Source organism: Castor canadensis, chromosome 5 (genome assembly GCF_047511655.1).
Source record: "Castor canadensis chromosome 5, mCasCan1.hap1v2, whole genome shotgun sequence".
NCBI lineage: Eukaryota > Metazoa > Chordata > Mammalia > Rodentia > Castoridae > Castor > Castor canadensis.
Window position 1 is genome coordinate 148,500,452 of NC_133390.1, and position 21,311 is coordinate 148,521,762.

Below are 21,311 nucleotides of genomic sequence, written 5' to 3' on the forward strand. Positions count from 1 at the left end.
TGGCTTGGTTAATTTCTCAATTTAAATTTTGGAATCGAGCTAGTAGAAATTGCATACTTAAAACCAGGCATGCACTACACACCCCCATTTCACATTTAAGGAAGTGGAGACCCAGGCAAAGGGCACAACTTCTTTAAGTGTGATAATGGGAGGCTAGCATGTGAACCAGTATCTTCACTTCTAGTTCCTCTCCTTTTCAATACCCCTAAAGACTCAGTAAGTCCTAAGAATCCTGAGGGCAAAGACACCATCTTCTAGTCGCATCTTCAAAACCTTTCTCCTATAGTCCTTAGCAAAAATTACACTTTGTGCTATGACCCAGAGTATATACTCATGTACATGAGAGTGTCTCACAAAACAACTTCTTCTGCACAAAACGCTGATGTTTTTAATTCTAGTCGAGTCTACTGCATTTTAACAATGCTGAACATGAGCTGCTAAGTTGATCATTGGGGCTAAGAACTACTAATAGCTCAGAGGCCACAATAAGAAACACTCTTTTTAAAAGCAAAGATATGTTGAAAGTCACAATCCAGGGACTACATGCATACAGCATAGACAAGGTGCACATACCACAAGGCTTTGTCCTAGCATGCACTTCAGAAACCCAGGAGGGATGGAGAAGAGTGCAAGAAAGGAAAATTAAATAAATTTTACATTTTAAAGGATAAGTTAGTTTTTCTTCTGTTTTTTACATTTGCATAAAAAAAATCTCCCAAAGTCCAATGAGAAATTTTGAAACTAGAAACTTGAACAAAGGCTATATGCAGAAAAGCAGATTTGGAATTGTGCATATTGTGCTAGGAGTTAACATTTAAATTCATTAACGGGGCAGCAATGGAAGTTTTTTCCATTTCCTATAAATGTTATTTCAAATCACAGCAGGCATAGAAAACAGTTCATTTTGAAGTAGATGTTGAATTTTTATGTAACAAGATGTTGTGAAAAACAAAAATAATATGAATACACAGATAAATATTTGCAGGGTGCCTGGGTATTTTGATAAATATCTGCTTCACAAATGTTTTTCCTTTCTCTGTGGTCTAAAAGCTTCTGCAAAAAGTCTCATACTCAATCTGTCCTGCTGCTATACTGCCTGTTTATCCTGAGTACACAAGCTTTTCTGACCCTATACTGATAGCTCCACTTTTTTTTTAACTTAGTTAATTTTATTTTTTTTTAATCCAGGTCTTGCAATGTATCCCAAGCTGGCCTTGGAACTCACAGTCCTCTTGCCTCAGTCTTCCAGTGCTGGGATTACAGGTATAAACCACCACACCCACACTGAATTTCTCTGCACTTCCAGTTTCCTGCTGTAAGTTCTGCTACTTTTGTTTTAGTGTCTTAACAGTCTTCTATCTAGCAGTCCTGCTCTGTACCATATTCTTTCTTAGACTATAGATTCTGGATGACCCCAGTGGACAGCTTATCTCTCAGTCTGTCCCCTACAGAACTGCTGTCATGTAGGAAGTTGGGGACTTCCAAGGATGATGTGCAGAAGTCAGATACAGAGAAACCTGCAGATGGAAAAGGGACCCTTTCCATACAACGGAGGCAACTCTGTTAAGAGAAAAGAAGTATTTAGTCCTTTGTAACATTAATTGAACAGCTGAATGAGCCTTTGCCTGAACTCAGCACTTGCATTATAATTCACAATACAGTCCAAATATTTTAAATAAATCATGTTTTTATTTTTTCACTTTGAGCTATGAAATCAAAATTGGCTCCTGCTGTGGAAGCCTGGGGATGTAGCTCAGTCTTTGTAGCCCAGTCTATCTAGCATGTATGTGGCCCTGTGTTTAGTTCTCAGCAACATGAAGAAAAGAACAGATGATAACATCAACAATAGTGGCTAATATTTAGTGAGTGCTTATTAAATACAGCATAAATTAAAATAGCATGTCCAAATTTTGCTGCAAATTTGTAACTCAGCACGCCGATGCTCATGTCACATCTGTATCAATTACATCCATAGGGCACCGGAATCTTTGGAGCTGGGAAACAGGCAGTATATTTTTATAAGTTTCCCTGGTGACTTCACAAGCAGTTAAATTTGAGAACCCCTGTGCTAAAGGTTTACTAACGAACTATCTCACTGACTCCTTACAGTATTCATACTTAGTACTTACTATTCGTATCATCACTGAGCATATGAGGAAGACGTCTAAGGCTCAAGAAGTCACACAGGTAATATTGAACAGAACAACGTTTTAAAATTATTAAAGCAGAGGCTCTTAAACACCAGCAAGGAAGAAGGGATAAAAAGAAAGCCAAGAGCAGGAATGATCCCCAGGGAAAGCAATTGGTTCTTCAAATAAAGTGTTCAGGGAAGCAACGAAACCAGACTATTATGAGTGTTCAAAGTCCGTTCTCAAGAGAAGCACTTTAGGGTCTAATAGTACTTTATTAGCTGAGAAGAGCACAGGTGCGACTTCTGTTCATTTATCAACATTCAATAGACATTTAACAAACCACATCCATATGAATGAAACACTTAACCGATAAGCTAGCTATGTAGTGTAATAAAAGAGACAGATTCCAGCCTGGAACTATCCATGTGACAGTAGAATTCACTTTGATTCCCAATATCTGAGACCCAGTGGGATCTGTTGTGGTGTAGACTGGTCTTTAGCCAATACAGTTATTGAACTTTTAAGTTAAGTCAATAAACTCAGGTTAAAAGGGTGGGGGCAGGGGGAGAAATGGCCCAAACAATGTATGCACATATGAATAAATGAATAAAAAAATACAAGCCTCCTAGTTACCTTATCAATGTATTGAAGGCTTACAGGAAACTTGGTGGAAATGCTGTTGCAAAAGGAAGAAAAGATGATTTCTTCCTGACTAAAAACTGTGAACAGTTTTGAATCATCAACAAAGCATAAATTGTGATACACTTCATAGAAAACTAAAAGACCATGCTATTGAAATTATTAGCAGGATATAATTAGTAATGGATTAGTGTTACATGAAACACTTTCAGAAACATTCTTGAAAACAGTTCTGATTTTTCTTTCTAAAAATTTTTATTTCTCATTTCACTGTAGAACATTTTCACCTTTTCAGCCAAAACCCAGCATCTCTGTGTTAGATGTATGGCAAAATTTACCAGAACCTACCTGTGCCTTGTTATGTCTCTGAACAATAATCGGTCTAGGTGATTTTTTCCCTGCTTTTCCAAAGCAACAGATCATTGTAGTTGTCAAAAAAGCTATTTTGACTTTCAGAGGATAAAACAAAAGTTGTGGGAAGAGACTCGCAAGGAAAATTGCTAGTTTGGTATTAATTAAGGGAAGAAGCATTGAGCTCTAAAGCAGCTCTACTTCTCTTTCTTCTGATACTCTGCTAGAAATGAAGTATTTAATACACTAAATTTTAAATATAATAAAGGATAGCTTTCACATATAATTTAAATTAAAATACTATGTCTACTTTACCCAACACTTTAATAGAAACTTCCAGAATAATCTGCAAACGTTTCTTTGAATATTTTTCTTGCAAGTTTTTCAAATCAGAGCAAATGATATCACACTCAACTGATCCCAAAGTATGTTGTTCTTCACTTCTGCAACGTTTGCAGAATTAACACTACACCTTTTGGCTTTACGAGTGAATTGTTTTAATTTTGTAGCATTTGAGCTATATAGGGAATCCATTCATCGTACCTAAAGGATCATTCACAAATGCATATGAGGATCAAGAACATTTTCCCAAGTAATCTCAAACACATCTGAACCAGTTGGAACTAAACCAATACAGGTTGAGTATCCCTTATCCAAAAATGCATGAGACAAGAAGAGTTTCAGATTTCAGAATTTTTTGGCTTTTGAAATATCTGCATCTACATAATAAGATATTTTGGGTGTGGAACTCAAGTCTAAATACAAAATTCATTCATGTTTCGTGTATACCTTATACACGAAACCTCAAAGTAATTTTATGTAATATCTTACCGCATTTGCATTTTGACTATAACGTATCACACAGGTCATTTGTGGAGTTTTCCACTTCTGGCATCAAGTTGGTGCAAAGTTTCATCTTTTGGAGAGTTTTGTATTTCATATTTTCCAATTAGGGATACTAAACCTATAACTTTGGCACTGTTAATTTTTCCTTGCACAAGGCAAGCCCCTATGTCCATATGCTTACACAGTGTTTCTATCTTTGAATAAAAGTGGAAATGTTTAGGGCAGACCGACTGTTGTGTTTTACAACATCTACAACAGAGAAACTTTTAATTGGGGCAATTAATTGATATCATGACACAGATAAATAGTCAAGGCAGCAGCTGGTGTGGGCACAGTGCTCTTCATCCTACCTTGGGCACTTTGGCATGCTTCCCACACCTGGCATCCTTGACAAGGCTGAGATCTAACAGCTCTGTCTCCTGGAAGGCAAAAATGAGAAACTGTTAAGCAACCGCACAGATCTTTATTCTTTGTTTTATGTCATTGACATCACTTTTAAAAGATGATATTGTCTTGAGGCTTGCCTGAGAATTTCTCTGCAGTTGGGATATTTCTTCCATCTTATAGCATTTCTCAGTTGAATTGGGATGGAAACAAAAACATCACTAACTGCTAACTGCTCAGTTTAATGTATATTTTTAAAGAATTAACACATTTTGAAACAATGAAATGCAAGGTTTGAGTCACCAGTTCTAACTCATTTGTAACTCGTGAGAAATCAGGTCTCCTAGTTCCACAGTTGGAAATGAATCCTGGTAGTCACTGAGTGTGGTGAGAGTATGAAAGGACATCAGGAACATGGGTGGGGGAAGCAGATGCTCCCATCAGATCACCCACACACCTAGCTCACTTGGTTCAGGTAACAATGTGGTTCTGCCTCCCCCAACCCTGCATTTGCACATAGACCCTATGCCATGATTTTTTCATTTAATTATCCACATTGAATAAATACCTATAATATGCAAGTGACTCTTGGCATAAGACGCATAAGATATAATTGCACGACTGGATTTTCATTAAGTGTGTAAGTGTGTGTGTATGGGGGGGGTAAATGTATGTGTGAAAGACAAGGGAGACTGTGTTAATGCCAAACTTGAAGTTAACTGCTATAGGAGGTCAGCAGAGAAAAGACAGTTTTCACTCCTAGGAACTTAAAGAAAGGTTCATGGAAAAGTCATTAAGTTTGGAGAAGAGAAGTTTGGAGGAAAAGGGCTTGTCCCATTTATATGCTACAGCCTGAGCAAATAACTCAGACAAGAATGGGCAGAACTTTTAGATTTTCGATTTAGCTTTTAGATACTTAGAGACAGAGAAAATTGTAGGAAGAGGAAGTAGGCAGGAGAAGGATTTGAGGCATCCAGGAGTAAAGAACAGCAAACTTGCAGGCATGGTGTGGCAGTGCAGGAGGGGATTCCATTTGGATGGAGTATAGAACATGTGAAGAACAGTCGTGGGAAACTATAACAGAGGACTGGAAATCCTGAATGTGTGTGGACACTGAACCATGAGGTTTGGTGCATACCCAAGTTATACAGTGGACTCTCTCACCAGCCAGATAGGATTGTGGTGCAACGAGCAGAATTGTCTTAAAGTAACTCCAAAGTCCAACCTATGTTTCCTGTACAGTGAGCCAGTTGTATGCAGGTATCTCATCCCCTTCTCCAGAAGAGGCACTGCCTCATAATATGGTTTCCAACAGACCCTCTGGACAAGAGTTTCTGTGACTTATCAGAGTTCACAAATTCTAAGTATTGGCTGCTGACATTCCCAGGCAGCTTCTCCAAAAAGTTCTAGTTCTAATTCTGAATACCTAGTGCAAAATAGCTTGATTATTTCTCTAAGGTTGCAGTACAATAAGGGTCAAATAGAAAGTGGAATCTCTCCCCTGGACTGCAATCCCACTTAGCAGGTCCAATAGCTCTCTGGCTCCAGTCCACCTCTCTAAAGGATGGAGGGAAGACAGTGGGAGTCTTCTCTTGCTCACCCCCATCTTATAAGTTTCCTTTTCTCCATTTTAGAGGATTCCTTAGTCCATTTCATGTTGAGTATGGCCCTGTGGGAATCTTCCCAAACTCTGTGATGTGACAGGTGGTGATTGGCCAAAGAACTTGAAGGAGAGAACTATGATGCTATCATCCACCTAAGGCCATGCCATTCACAATACCATTTTTAGGAAACAATGGTATCAACCTGGGATCCAATGCTTCCCTTAAGTAAATGCTTTATATAACCCTCCCTGGAGAAATGGTAGAAAACCAGGTATGGGAAAGCTGAGCATCAGGCCCAAGTTTGTTTATCTCCACAGCAAGGACAACCAAACCATTTTCTGGGAGAGAAGAAGTAAAAAAGGAACAAAACTTGAAGAACTTTAATTTAGAATACTGGAACCAAGTGGGGATTTGAAACACAGGAGACAAAAAGCAAGGTATATAATGGCAGAGATGAGAGAGACAATATGGAGGGAGAACAGAAGAAAAAGAAAGGCAGGGATCATAACAGTGCTGGATTTCTGTCTGCCTCCCTGAGACTTGGAAGTTTGGGCAAACTGATGTTGCATTTTGGAGATGTTGGTTTGAGAAATTTATCCAAGTTGAAATACAGTCACTAATTCACTAGAGCTTTATTTATTGTAAGCCAACAATGAATGTGTAAAGGCTAGCAGTGAAGACTAAACCACAAAATGCAAATACAAGTTCTCCATTTTTAGGAGCTCACAAACAATCCAATTATTATCCCCTAAAGGAGATACTTAGTGTGCCTGCAGACATGGGCTGTAGAGGCCATGGTATCTTTTTCAGCCAATCCACAGGATGACAAGGAGTTTGAAATCTTACAAATTTTGGGGGGTGGTTTCAGAGAGAAGAAAGAACAGGTGCAAATGTACAGAGACAGATATTGTGTACAGAAAACCACAAGTCCCTTGGGAAGTGTAGCAGAGATACACAGAGAGTGGCAACAATCAGATTCATATTTAGAGGTTATTACATAACTGTCCCCTTTATCCTATTTAGAAAGTATGTGTGTTTGATGTACTTTTCCATATGTGGTACATGATGTTTTTTATATATACATAGAATTAAAATATTTCACACACAATAAATTTATGTGATTTGATAGCAACACTTTCTATTCAAGGATATTCTTCCCAGTTGAAGGCACAATAAATTGAAGCATTACTTGTTTAATTTTACACACAAAGCCCAAATTGAGTTTACAAAGAACCTACATCTTAGCAGGCATCATTACATACACTTTGTATTACAGATAATGAATGCTGTTTTCTACTTCCAACTCGGCAGGAAACCTTCATTCTCCAGTCGACAGAGGGACAGTTAATGCCAGTTGCCCTAGGGATTCATTCCAATACAACAGGACTAAGAATCTTCTCCTACCCATGAGTAAAACTGAGTGTGCAGGAAAACCACCATGGGGCACCATGGACGTGGGTAATGTGGCATGGGAAAGACCCACTTGGAAAAGCTGTTCATGGACTCATTTAGGCTAGAAAGTGATGATTAAAATAGCATCTCCCACTCTATTAACATATAGCAGCCATGCCTCTGGGGTTTGACTACATCTTTTCTCTCCTCCACTAAGAAGAAAATGAGAAACCCAAATGCACAGGACCACAAAAATGTTACTTGTGTTATTAAGGCTTTTTCTAGGTTAATTTTCCTGCATTAATAGTTTTAACAATCTACTCTCATTATTATTAAGCAATGAAATGTCCTTTTCTCAGTTCATTTAAGAGATACTGTTTTCCACTGGGCACCAGTGGCTCACACCTGTAATCCTAGCTACTTGGGAGGCTGAGATCAGGAAGATCTAGGTCAGCTTGGGTAAATAGTTCATGAAAACCCATCTCCAAAAGTAAACAGAACAAAGATGGACTGGAGGTGTGGTTCAAGTGGTAGAGTGCTTGCTATGCAAGCACAAAGCCCTGATTTCAAGCCCTGAATTCAAATCCCAAACCCCAGTGCCACCAAAAAAAAAAAAAAGCAAGAAAGTTACTGTTTTCCAGCTTTGCAGAATTTGCAGATTATCAGTTGTATCATCTGTTCCATGAGGATGACCAATGACTCAAAATGTAGCCTGCATTAGCCTTATCTGAAGGACTGAAGCTACTATGCCAATTCATTATCGAGTCACTTCCCATCAGTTTCTGGTGCAATGAGTCTGGCACAGACCTGAAAATCTGCCCCTCTAATAAACTTCCAGATAATGCTGAAGCTGTTTGTCCAAGGACCACACTTTGAGAAATGCTTAGACACAAACATTCATAGGGCTGTCATTGGATTTTTGTGAACATGGTTGATAAAACTATCCAATATTTATACCTATAACTGTCATTTCTTTCTATAGGGACTGTCAAAAATACTATACCTACTGAATATTAAAGGATGCCAGATGGTGAGTAATCTAGGCTTGAATTTAATTTAACTGAGGAAAAATGTTATCAACTCCTCCTATTTCTAAAAGTTCCCTCGCATTACATTTTACATATACAAGTAAATGTCTTTAAGTGTTCAGAAATTCAAGCAATCGTTGTGTTTATTTTATGTTGGCTGAAAATGCTCTACTATTTGACTTTCATATTCTACTTCATAACATTAGAGGTGTCTTTAGAAAAGTAGGAGGAACTCTGTTCTAACGTTATGCCCGTCCAACCACAGAAGAGAGATTTGGTGCACAAAGGCAGGTAGCCTTCCTGTATAAGTAAAGAAAGAATGCAGTAACACACTCCTTATTTTAGACCCAAAAGGATACTTGTAAAGATTGGCAATCATAACTCCTAGGACTCCCAATTCATGTAGTGAATAATTGGACCTTTCCCTTTGTAAGTATAGATAAGAATGAATTAACAGGAATCAAAAGTTTTGGGGGGATTATGTTTATTTTTTAATTTTGAATGAGTGATGAGAAATGTAAGACCCACAAGTTAAGGGAAGACTGAATGGTCTTTGATGTTTACTATTCTGCAGAAAGATTTCAATCCATCAGCCACAAACCCACTGTGAGGTAGATGAGCCATGAAATCCACTGCAAACTCTGGAAAGAATACAATTTAAAACACAACTCTTCGCAGAATACCAATTTCTGTGCATTGTTACTAAATTCCATTAGTCACCCAGTATAATAATGTGCTTTAAGTTCACACAATATATAATCAGAACAGCAATTTTAGTCATAAACATTTCACAGAGAAGATATTAATGACTGGGTGTGTGTAGTGTGGTTATGTATACCTCCATGTGTGGTATATTCAAGACTGAGTAAATTGCTGAGCTTTGATTTACCAGAAGTAGAATACATTAACATATATTGTCTGCCAAATATCCTTAAAATGCACAAATAAAATGGTTTTAGAGTCCTTTAATGAAGGGGTTTTAATTTAAAGAGAAGCAGCACATGGGCTTAGATTTAACTCTTTGTTCCTTAGCTCTATATCATTGCCGAATGGGTACAAAATCTGTGTAGTATAGCTCTCAAAAAAATCTTTTCACAGTCTCTCCCACCTGCTCTCACATTTTCTTTGTTCCTGAAGCAGGAGTTTTGCTGTTTTGCAGTGGAGACTCAGTGTAAGAAACACCAGTGGGAATGATATACACCAGTCATCAGTAACAACCGCAGCAGAAAGCAAAGAATGGCAACACATACGGAGTTCTGTATTTAAACACATTTAGGTTTAATATAAGGAAACTTTCAAAAAGCCAGGAGGCAGAAAAATATAAGTTCTCTTTCGGAATTATCGCTTGTTATCAGTGCAATATTAAGCAAGTTACTGGAGATGCTGTGCTTTTGTTTGGTATCCTCATGTGTCAAACACAGAAGGAGGTGCCAGCATTCCTTATTGGAATGTTGTAAATTGACTGAGCTCTCCACTTAGCAAGTAGGGAGTAATGTATACCTATAAATTTTATGCTTGCAACACTTCCATTCCATAAGAATGGGAAAAAATTCTAGTAGAAACACTGAAAGTTAATAAGGGGGAACATTTGGAAGAAAAACATGGAACACAAATAAACAACAAAAAAAAGATCTAAAAACGTAGTATTCACGTACAAATATTTCAAGAAAACTTGAAATCTGAATAAGAGATTCAACTTCTAGAGAAAGCTGATTTCACATTTTTATGTGTGAAAATTAAATGTGAAATTAAGATGAGCATTTGAAATTGAAAGAAAGATGCATGGGATAGTTACATTTTAAAGGTTGTATTGTAACTATCTATTGGCAGAGTCTCTGGACCTGGTTGTGAATCCCTTGACAAAAAGAACTTACCCTTTCGTCTTCATTTCTATGGTGCTTAGCAAAGAGTCCAGCTTAGAGGCTATATTGTATCCTGGATTATGGAAAGAATGACACCCTGCTGAAGATAGCAGACACTGTTTGACTTTGTTCTAACAGGGACACTGTACATAAAACATCAATCAAATTCACCTTTACTCACAAAACCAACCAGATGAGTAATTGATACAAGCAACCTAAGGAAATAAAGAGTTGGCTGATATAGTAATGTGGACTATCTACCACACTCTCATGTTCTCTTAAATGTAATTCAATAAATGGAAAAAGAAAAAAAATTGGATGTTATCTGTTGTATTATTCACTCTGAATGTTACCCTGACCTTTCTTCCAAATATTTTTTTCTCATGGTATTGACAGGTATATAACCAATGTGGCAGATAATGTAGAGTTATTTTTATTTGTATTTTATTTCATTTCTTCCTTCCTTGACCTAGTATGGCTATTACAGAAATAAGGCATTTACCAAGAGTCAAGATCTACATTCAGGAAGATACTAGGTCAAAAACCAGGCAATATCACTTAATGCTTTGTTTAATCCAAAGGGGCTATTCAGCAAAGTACAATGTAGTCAACTTGACAGAAAACAGGGAAATTAGAAAAGAGAACGAAGCCTGGAGAAATAGAAGGCAACTATAGTTGCTATTCATATAACATCTATGGATAAGAGGTGTTCTGTTTTAAATTTAAGGGTCATTAAAACTCATCATTCCATTCTTTTATTTAATAAATTTTTACCAAGCACCTACATGTAGCAAACATACACAGCTAAGTACTAATAATATGTGAGCAAAAAGAAACCAATGTCAGCACTAATGGGGTAGACAGATTTCAATTTGGATGTGGCTTCATTAGGTGTCAACTTGTAACTCAGGTGAGTAATAAGAGTGGAGGTAAGGGTCCTTCAGGAGTTGTTACAGACAAAAACGTCTCTTAGAAAGACACAACAGATTTTATTTATGTAAGAAGAATCAAAACAGGAGCAGATGAATAGGTAAAAATGTCCAGGAATATAAAAGAGCCTGGGCAAAGACCCTGGAGAAGGGAGGAACAAAGCACATATGGAAGACAGAGCAGTGTGCTGGAATAGGCAGCATGGTTAACTTCTAAACCCAGATGACATAGTATCCAGTATACTGATTTTTGCTTTTATTCTAAAATCAATCAAAAGTGTTGTAATGCATTTTGTTTGTTTTGCTTTGTTTTGTTTGGCAGAACCGGGGCTTGAACTCAGGGCTTTGTGCTTGCTAGGCAGAAACTCTACTATATGAACCACACCTCTGTTTTGATTAGGTTGACATGACCACATCTACTTTTGAACCTCAAAATATACACAGTTGTCCCTCAGTATCCATGGATTATTGGTTTAGTCCCTCCATGGATTCCAAAATCTGCAGATGCTCAAGAAAGTCCCTTATATAAATAGTATGTTATTTGTATGTTACCTTTGCACAACCTTCTTTATACTTTAAGTCATCTTTACATTACTTAAAGTACCTAGTACAACGTAAATGCTATGTAAATAGTTGTTATCTTATATTGCTTAGGGGATAATGACAAGAAAAAAAAAGTTCTGTACCTGTACATGACAGGTGCAATTACTTCTCATAGAATATTGTTGATCTGCAGTTAGTTATTTCAATCCAAGGATGTAGAACCCAGTGATATGAAGGTCTGGCTGTAGTTAGGAAGTTAGATGGTTAGACTTAGTGATAGTTTATAGCTGGGGTGGACATGAAAGAGTAAACTTCAAGAAAACAGAGAAGCAGTTCAGGAGGCAGGTGATAAACCAGAAGACCCAATACCACAGATGCCAAGAGAAAGTACATCAAAGAGAAAGAAGTAATAAGTGTTGAAAGCTGTTGGGAGTTTGAATCAATAAAATAAAAGTTGAAAATTATTGTGATAAGATTAAAGGTTCCCTATCACCAAAGAAGGCAAAGTCAAGCAGTGTAATTAGTAGTAGTAACCACAGTTGTAAACATAACTACTAACAACAGAAACCAACAATGTGCCAAGAATTGCAAGAGGCAATTTGATGTATCCTCTCATCTGTCCTTACAACAACCTTATAACATTAGCTTCTTATTCATCCACGTTTTCAGACAAGAGACCTAATAGAGAAGTTAAATCATTACTACTGACCAACTGGGCAATTTCATCATAAATCTCAACATTTTTGCCCACCCATAGTATGCAGAATTCTAATTTAGTTAGCATGATTCCTGTCCCATGATATTCATGCCTTTGTGTAATCCCCTACCTTTGAGCATAGACAGAATATGCAACTTGCTTGTCACCAATAGACAAGGTGATGGGCTATTACCCTCATGATTGTGGTATGGTGATATGGCAGGTGTGATATGGAAAAAGTGAAAGGATTTTATATGTGTCATTAATGTTCTGCATTACATGACTTAAAGTTAACCAAGAAAGAGATATCCTAGGTAAGCCTTTCAGAAGAGGATCAAGAAACTTGAAGTAGCAGTGACTCTAACCTGCTGGCTCCTTGCATACTGCCTAAGAAAAGAAAAACCTATAGGAGACAAAAACCTCAGTCATACAACCAGAAGGAAGTGAATTCTGGCAACAACTTGAATGAACTTGGAAGGGAACTAAAGATCAGGTGAGATCACAGACTGAAGGCTCCTAATTAAGCCTGGTGAGGCCCTGAGCAGGTAAAAACTTGACCCAGTGAAACTGTGAGATAAGTGTTTGTTGCTTTAAGCCACTGCCTTTGTGGTACTCTGTTATGAAGAAATAGAGGACTAATACACTACTCCCATTGTTTCTAAGTTACAATGCACTGAATTAAAAAAGGAATATAATTTATATGCCTGCAGTGCCATGACAATTATTAAATATGCACAAACCAAGTAAGTACTACACTAAAATAATAGAATTTGAATCTGGAAGGGATCACAAATGAAGAAACTGAGTCCAAGAGCAGCTATATCAATTGTCCAAGATCAATGAGACTGGGCCCAGGATAGAAATAGAATTCCTATTTTTCCAAATGTACTTTTCTTTTCCTAAATTATTTTTCAGTGTTTATAGAGTACTAGAAGTATTGAAGAACACAAATGAAAAGAAAATCTACTTAAGTCTCTGCTCATGACAAGAAAAATATAATTATATAATAATTATGCATTAATATTATATAATTTAATAATAAAATGTATCACTAGTTTTCAGAGACTGTGTCTGCACAAGGTATTGTCAATACATCAAAAGATATCTAGTTAATTTTTTCTTTGTAAATTATCAAATGAGATAGTGTAGCCCCTGGTTGTGCCATAATCACATTTTCCTTACTTCTTTCTTCAGCAACTTGAGACATTTTTATATGTTCATATAAGAATAAAATATTTCTTCAGTTTAAAGTTAAATGCAGCTGAGCACAAAACTATATCCTCAGTACCAAAGCTTTGTTGAGAAATAAAATTAATAAAATTTAATTGTCACAAAATTTATAGTAGGTGCTTACATCTATAGGTTTGAGGGGCAAAAATTGCCATACTTGCTATGTAGATTCTAGGACACACTTTATTAGAAAATATCCTTTAGCTGTATTTTAAAATAACGAATGAAAACCAAGAAAAATTTAAAGTAAATAATAATTGACTTCATTTTAATCTTACTTGGCTTACTTACATTATAAAAAACTGAGAAAAAAACCTTCCATAATTACTGTAAAACATCTACTATAGAATATTCAGAAGATGAACAATATCAGGAATATATTAAATCTTAGAAATAATATGTTTTCTTTTACTAGTTCTTACTTATTACTAGGCATTTTGTGCAAGAGTCTTTTAGGGGGATGAATGTAACTCCTTAGCCATATTTGTGAAGGACTCAAAGTTTAAAAATTAACCACAATTGTGAAGATAAAAATTGCATTATCACAATTTTCTATGATGGGCTGTGCTATGCAAAACTCCTAATTTCAGGCTAATCAGATTAAGTAAAAATAGCATCTATCATTTTGTAAATAGTGTTGAAGACTAACTTTGTGAATATTTTTGGTGAGCATAGAATCTAATTTCTATAAAAGGTCTTTTGAAAAGAAGGATGGAAGTGATATAGATTCATCAGGGAAACAAGCTGTTTCCACTTAAATTGTCCAGATGATTTAAATGTAACCAGATTGTCCTTTGAGTCATCTGAAATGTTATCTCTGGTCTACACCTATTTCACTATGGCTGACAGCCAGCCATGATTATTTTTTAATCTGTCCATGCAAGTTGCTTCTATTCCCTTAATCTTACCTTAATATAATTGAATAAATTGCTTATCTGCTTCTATGACTAAATTCCTTCATTTCTCCAGGCTAAAGTGTAGCCCTTTGACCAATGATATCAATGTTGACATCAACACCACTTGGGAACATGTTGAAAAATGCAAATTCTTGATCCTACCCTAGATCTACTGAATCAGAATCTCTGAAGTGGGGCCCAACAATTGTCTCCTTCTCCCTCTTCTTCTTCTTCTTCATCTTCTTTTTTTTTTTTAATAAGACAGGGTGATTCAGATGCAATCTGAATTTTAAGAACCTCATGCCTAGATCTTAAACAGAGACAATGGCTGCTTACAGAGAAGTCTAACTAGGGCTAGGTCTTGGAGGATATCTGGACACTTGGACATTACCTAGATTCATTTATAAAATAATTGCATGAGAGTTCTAATAGCAGTGAGGAACTGATAATCCAATTGTTTGACGAAAGTCTTCTTTAGACTACTATGTTTATCAGTAGCACCAATATCACTATAGCTTAAAGCATCAGTTTCCACATTGGACCCTGGAAGCCAGGCAGGGTCAAAGAGAAGTTATAAGCATGCCTGGCCTATTTCTAGACATCTGATTCAACTTTGTGTATGACACTTCTGGGTTGGTAACCAATGTACCTCCTTTTCTCTTTACTCACATAATCATGGCATGTCTAGTAATCTCTCAATTTTCTAAAACATACATAAATGGCATTCATCCTTGCTTTAAAGTTGTACCACTTTGTAAAATCTAACTGGGCAGTCCCACTTTTATCCTTCAGCTATTTGTTTCAAAATATGTCACAAATTTCTCAGCTCAAAGGTTTCCGTTTTACCCTATCAAGCCTCTCCTTGTATTCAAGCAACCACAGAGTTCTGGTGAACTTTTCAACTTGATGTGACATTCTGAATATTCAAGAGTTAATTGATTTTCCAAAATAAGACATTTTAAGTTAACCAGTATATAATAATATGTGCATTTTGTTTTCTTTGCAAAGAAGTCATCCCTCTTAAGATCACTTCGGAGTTTCTGGCAAGACAGGAATCCAACTGAGTCTTTTCCAATGCGAATTTGTGCCATCTGGACTGGGGAGTCTGAGGGGGAATATGAGGCCTAACGAATTTTCCTAAGCAGAGCATTCACTGAGTAATCAACATATCAGCCCCAAGTTCCTCCTGAAGTGCTCTAAATTACCACAAGTAAACTTTCCTTTTGATTCAACTGTTGGTCAACCTCAAAGCTTATATAAGCACACCAAATGAGGCTAACAGTTTATAATAAGAACTAAATATTACAGAAAAAGTTAAATAAATCCATGGTCATTTTTCAGTTATTTGGCCCATTTTTTAGTTAAATACCTATTGGAAACTCTGTCAACACTCATCTAGACTCTTGCTGGGCCCCTTTCCTGGCTAGACACTATTCCCCAGTGTCTGCTTGCTTTACTACTAACAATTGGCACTTGTGACTTTTGACTATCTTTGGCTTCCTGAAGCCACTTCACCTAGATGTGTACAGAGCAGGAAGTGCCAGAAGGATGTATCCTTCTTCCTGATTTCCTGGGAGCAAGAAAGTTCTGCAACCTGGCCTTGGGGCAGAAGAAAGTCCCTGGTATAAGTTATCTTCTGGAGTTCTCAGAAGGTTATAGGTTATGGCTAACACTTCACCTGAAAGCTCACCCTTTCCTGGCTCTTTCTCTCCCTGTCCTGCTTCCTTCCTTCTTACTCTTCTCTCCCTTCCATATAACCCCTACAATTGGGGTCTGTTTGGAGAACATGACCCATTATCATTTGCTAATAATCAAATCAGAAAATAATATCAAATTTAAACTATTCTGAATCACATACAGTTTTTTAAAATCACATTTGTTGTTAGGCTAATGATTTTGTTTGGGTTTTGCTATATTTCCATATGTTTTTGGAATTTTATTTATTTTTATTTATTTATTTTTTGTTTAGGACATTTAATTTGTCTTAAAGTCACTGAAGCAAAAAACATTATAAAACACTCTTTTACAATCCCCAACACAAAAATAAATAAATAAATAAAACACAAATTCCAAAACTACTAGGAAAAACATGGTTTTGTACATGGGATGAAACAATATAAACTCAAAACTTACAGACAAGTGTTAGCTGTATTACTCAGCTCTTTAAAAAGTTTATATGAATATCCAGTCAACCCAATAGAGGATCTTTCTTGAAATGTTACCTATATGGATTCCAAGTAGACCACAGAACTGCATACGGTCTTAGAATGACGTCAGAAGGGCCTGTCATTAAACAAGTAGCACAGTAAAAACCTCAGAGTCCTTTCTTTCAAATGGAAGAAGGAGATACCAAAACAGAAAAAAACCATCCAAACTCTATCTTCTTTCCTTGTGGCTTGAAGTCTCCTCCTCTTACTCCTCTACCTTCAAAGCTGCACTGGCCTCTGCCACCAAATCTACTTCAGCTTCCTCTGCCTTCACATTGTCCCTCAAAGCCACCTTCACCCTTAGACTTGGCCCAGCCGAAGGTAACTTAATTTCCATTAATTTTACCATCTTCCATGACCTCCTTGGCAGCTTTGCTATCTTCCTCACTATGAAAGTCTACATAACCAAACCCTTTGGATGACCCCATTTCTTGGTCAGTGACAATTCTTGGGCAGATAGAACCCTCAAATGAGTCCTTTAAGGTCTCTTCAGTGCTTTCTTCAAACACACCTTTAATAAATAGTTTTGGATGGCTGGTCTCTTGCATTAGGTGATCCCCTGGGTCCTTCCAACTCCAGTCTGATTGCTCCACCCTCAATTTCCATTCTATACTATGAGTTTAAAGCTTCTTTAGTATCTTCAACTGAAGCAAATTCTGTAAATGCTTACCCTTTAGATCTGCCATTTAGGTCTGGAGCACTTTGATAAAATTGCCTTCTCAAACACTTCCTGAAAAGTTTAGGAGAGATTGCTTAAAACCAGAGTTTGTGATTCATCAGCCCCTGTGTTTTTCTTTCCAGCTCCATATTCTTCCTTTGAACTTTCTCTCCAGTATAGTAGAAGGAAATGGATCGACCATCAATTCCTGTCACCTGCTTTTCTTCAAAGGCTTTCTTTACATCAGCTTCTGTCTTAAATTCAATAATTCCTTTACCTTTACTTTTCCCACCCTGGGTGACTAATCTGATCCCCATGATAATCTTCAATGCTTCTTTCAAATCTTTGGCCAGAAGTGTCCTTGCAGCATGAACTTTCCTACTGTCTCTTTTTTATTGCCAAAGACTTTTAAACCTGTGAATTCCAAGGCTTTCTAGGTCTTTAGAAGATTCAAAATCCACATAACCAAACTTCTAGTTTGTAACCACTTCTGACATCCACAATAGCAAGATCATTTTTAACAAAATGTTCACTGATAGCAACTTTTAATTCTGGGACAGATTAGTTAGGATTCAAGTTTCCAATAAAGAGGTTCTGAGCATTCTACTTTCTGTTTCTTGGCTTCAGGAGCCACCACCTTTTGCTTGGTCATTTCCTTGTTTTGTTTTCTAGGTGTTTCTTTGACAGACTTTTCTTCCTACTCTTCATCTTCTTCCTTATTCTTACGTTCTTCATCATCCTCCTCTTCATCCAATTCCTGAGCGATGTTCTTAGCTTTCACAGGAACGACTTTTACAGGAGCTTTCTTTCCTTCGGCTGGTGCAGTATCCATAACTTCTTGAGTCATCTTCTTCTCTGTCACCATCCTCATAGTCATCCTCATCGTTCTCCTCCTCTGAGGCAGCAGCTGCTGCTTTCATCACTGTTGGTACAATTTCCTTCTCCTCCTCGTCTTTCTTTTCTTTTTCCTCACTGTTGTCTTCCTCTTCATCCTCTTCTTCTTTGTCCACATCACTGTCTTCTTGGCATTCTTGCCATTCTTTGCACCCTTGGCTGGGGTGACAGCTCCCTTTTTACCAAAGGTAGCTATTGATGCTTTCCCTTGTGTGGCTTCCTTCTTGCCAGGTGCTGCAACTGCTTTAGTTGGTGTAACTGTCTTCTTGGCTTGTGTGGCTGTTGCTGCCTTTTTACCAAGGGTAACAGCTGCTTTCTTGGCAGGTGTAGCAATTGCAACCTTTTTTGTTTGGAAAAACCACAACCTTCTTTGTTGGAGTTTTAGTAGCCTTTTTGCCTTTTTTTCTGAGGGATAGCAATCTCTTCTCTACTGCTATCATCTTCATCTTCTGACATTTCCTCATCTTAATTAACTTCTACCTCCTTTTGGAGAAGGGCCATTTTCTTGGAGATACCTTGATTTTTACTGGCCTTTACAAGTTTCACCATGATGGCAGGTTTTTTTTTTATGGTTTTATTATTCATATGTGCATAAAATGCTTGGGTCATTTTTCCTCCCTGCCCCCACCCCCTCCCTTACCATCCACTCCACCCCCTCCCTCTCCCCCCCACCACCTCAGTACCCGGCAGAAACTATTTTGATGATGGCAGGTTATGATGGCAAAATATGTGTGCATGTGGGGGTCAGGGGTGGCAAGTGGTGCAGATGAGCTTAGGGGAAACCAAGTGATGTTGATGGTAGCCACGGGTGCTGGAGATGCCAGAGAGCATACGACTGAGTCAGTTTGGGAATTTTTAAATGATTTTCTTTAAAAATTGCTTTAATCATTGTGATATACCCACTAAATGAGCATTCTTTGAGACTTATTCTCAGTCACTGCACTCTGTATTTTACCTTGTATCATCTTTAATTAGAGTTTATAATATTTTGACCATTCCTGGGAAATAAGCACATGAGTACCTATTTTCTAATCTAATGTGCAAATCTTTTTCTCAAAATTATTGTCATATCATAATCTAAGAGACAGTGCTTGATTTTAAAAGAGTGCTTGATTTAAAAAGAGGAATACTTCTTACAAAAAATCAAAATCTATAGAAATCATCCATTTAACTAATCCCCAAGTCAGACTTAGTTTTTGTCATATTCAGAGCTAAAAAGAAATATATCCATAGCTGATGTATTTTACTTTCTTCTGGGGAAAGACATTTCATTTTCCATGACCTGGTCTGGCTTCATTTTTTTAAGAAAAAAAAATCTGTCCATAATGGAACATATAAAACTCTATTCCACAGATGAATAAAAATGATTCATTTTGTCACTTCATCAAAACATTAAAAATGAACAAAGATGACTGTTTCAAAGCTTTTATATACATAATAATATTTTTGTAAGCATTGTCACAAGCACTATTAATTTAGTATCATCAACCCTTTTCATGAATGGGAAGAGAGTGAAAGTGATCCCAGATTCAGAAAAGGATAAGGACAGGTTTGAAAGCCAATACAGGGGAAAAATGTGAAATTAAAAGTTACTACATATTTCAAAAATTGCTAAAGAACAGATTTCAATAGTCTCATCACAAAGAGATGGTAAGTATGTGAGGTGATGATATGGCCATTAACTCATACTCATGTCTTGTAACATCACATTGTATCCCATAAATATATATAATTATCATTTGTCAACTAAAAGTAAAAGAGTCACTATTTTCAAAAGAACTCTGTTGGAAGAAGAAAAAGAAAAGAATTGATAATCATTAAGGGATTGAGCTTTATATTTATTTACTGAGGATAAAAATGAAGGACAACAAAGTATCTACTGAAAGGTTAACCCCTAGGGATCTTAGAACAAATTATGGATGGTGTAGAATTCAAGGATACAGACGAAAATGGGACTTAAAGCTTTTAAAAGAATAAGAGTTTAGTAGCTAATGGGGAATTTTTGTGACCTTTCTGTAAGTTAATTAAAAACAGATGTGTTTTAAAAGAAAGAGTATAGAAATTTAAATTTTCAGAGGGAAATATAGACAGATTTGGAGGTGAGCAGTGGATTAGTCCTTGTGAATAGGAAGTTTAAATATTTCTGTCATAATTCTTTAACTTCTGAGTATGGAACTATGAGGCAAAAGGCCTACATGCTTCACATTTGCACTCCATAATAATGAGAAAGGAAATAACATTGTGTAAAAACTCTTTTACAAGGCTCAATGTTTGCTCCAATTACTGTTTTAGAACAGTAAGTCCAAACAAAACAAACAAGACTAACTAATAGAAGACATTTGTCTTTTTCCAACACATCCTTGATTTGACCTTCATGAGAAACTCTCTTAGATACTCTTACATTTAATCCTTTCATTAAAAAGGTTGAAAAGTGACAGCAGAGTACAGTTTATGTCAGTATATTGGTGAGAAGCATAGAATCTTTTTTAAAAGTAAAGGATTGAAAACTGGAAAAGAAAAGAATAAGAAGAGAGAATTAAGGAAAGAGAATGTTAGTACAGGTGACAGAGACCAAAGGAGACATGGAATAAAATTGCATCCTAAAGACAAAGCACACGAATGAAACAAGTTCTTAGGGAAATGTAAAACATTAAACAAACACATTTAAGAAGGGTTTCTTCTATTATTTGCTTTTCTTTTCTGTTATATATTGAAAATGTTTCTGGAACAAAACTTAGAAGGAATGAAAGAAAGGAAGGGGAAAACTATGGACTGTCTCATGGCTGGCAGTTGTATAAGCTTAAGGCACTGCAACACAAAGCAAGCAGACACACTGGGGTCAACCCATGGGTTGACTATTCCTGAAAGAGTCTGGATATGAAGGAAAACATAATACAGTGTAAGTTAGGAAAACAAAGGGGGCAGCAAGATTGCAGGGCTGCCTCCCTGACACATCTCTCATGAAGGCTGACTGCTGATGATGGTGGCAGTTGTGGCAACATGATCTCCTAAAACTTAC

The 21,311-nt window shown here is 36.8% G+C and overlaps 1 protein-coding gene and 1 pseudogene across 3 annotated transcripts in view; both read right to left on the reverse strand.

Annotated features, from left to right (window-relative positions):
• Plcb1 (phospholipase C beta 1) overlaps positions 1-21,311 on the reverse strand; it is a 725,927-nt gene that overhangs the window by 499,045 nt on the left and 205,571 nt on the right. For all 3 annotated transcript variants that reach the window (XM_074074371.1, XM_074074370.1, XM_020160494.2), the window contains exon 3: positions 4,319-4,387. In XM_074074371.1, the coding sequence (XP_073930472.1) occupies positions 4,319-4,387 (69 nt within the window). The remainder of the gene's footprint in view (positions 1-4,318; positions 4,388-21,311) is intronic.
• Positions 4,400-18,910, reverse strand: LOC141423374 (nucleolin pseudogene; annotated as a pseudogene).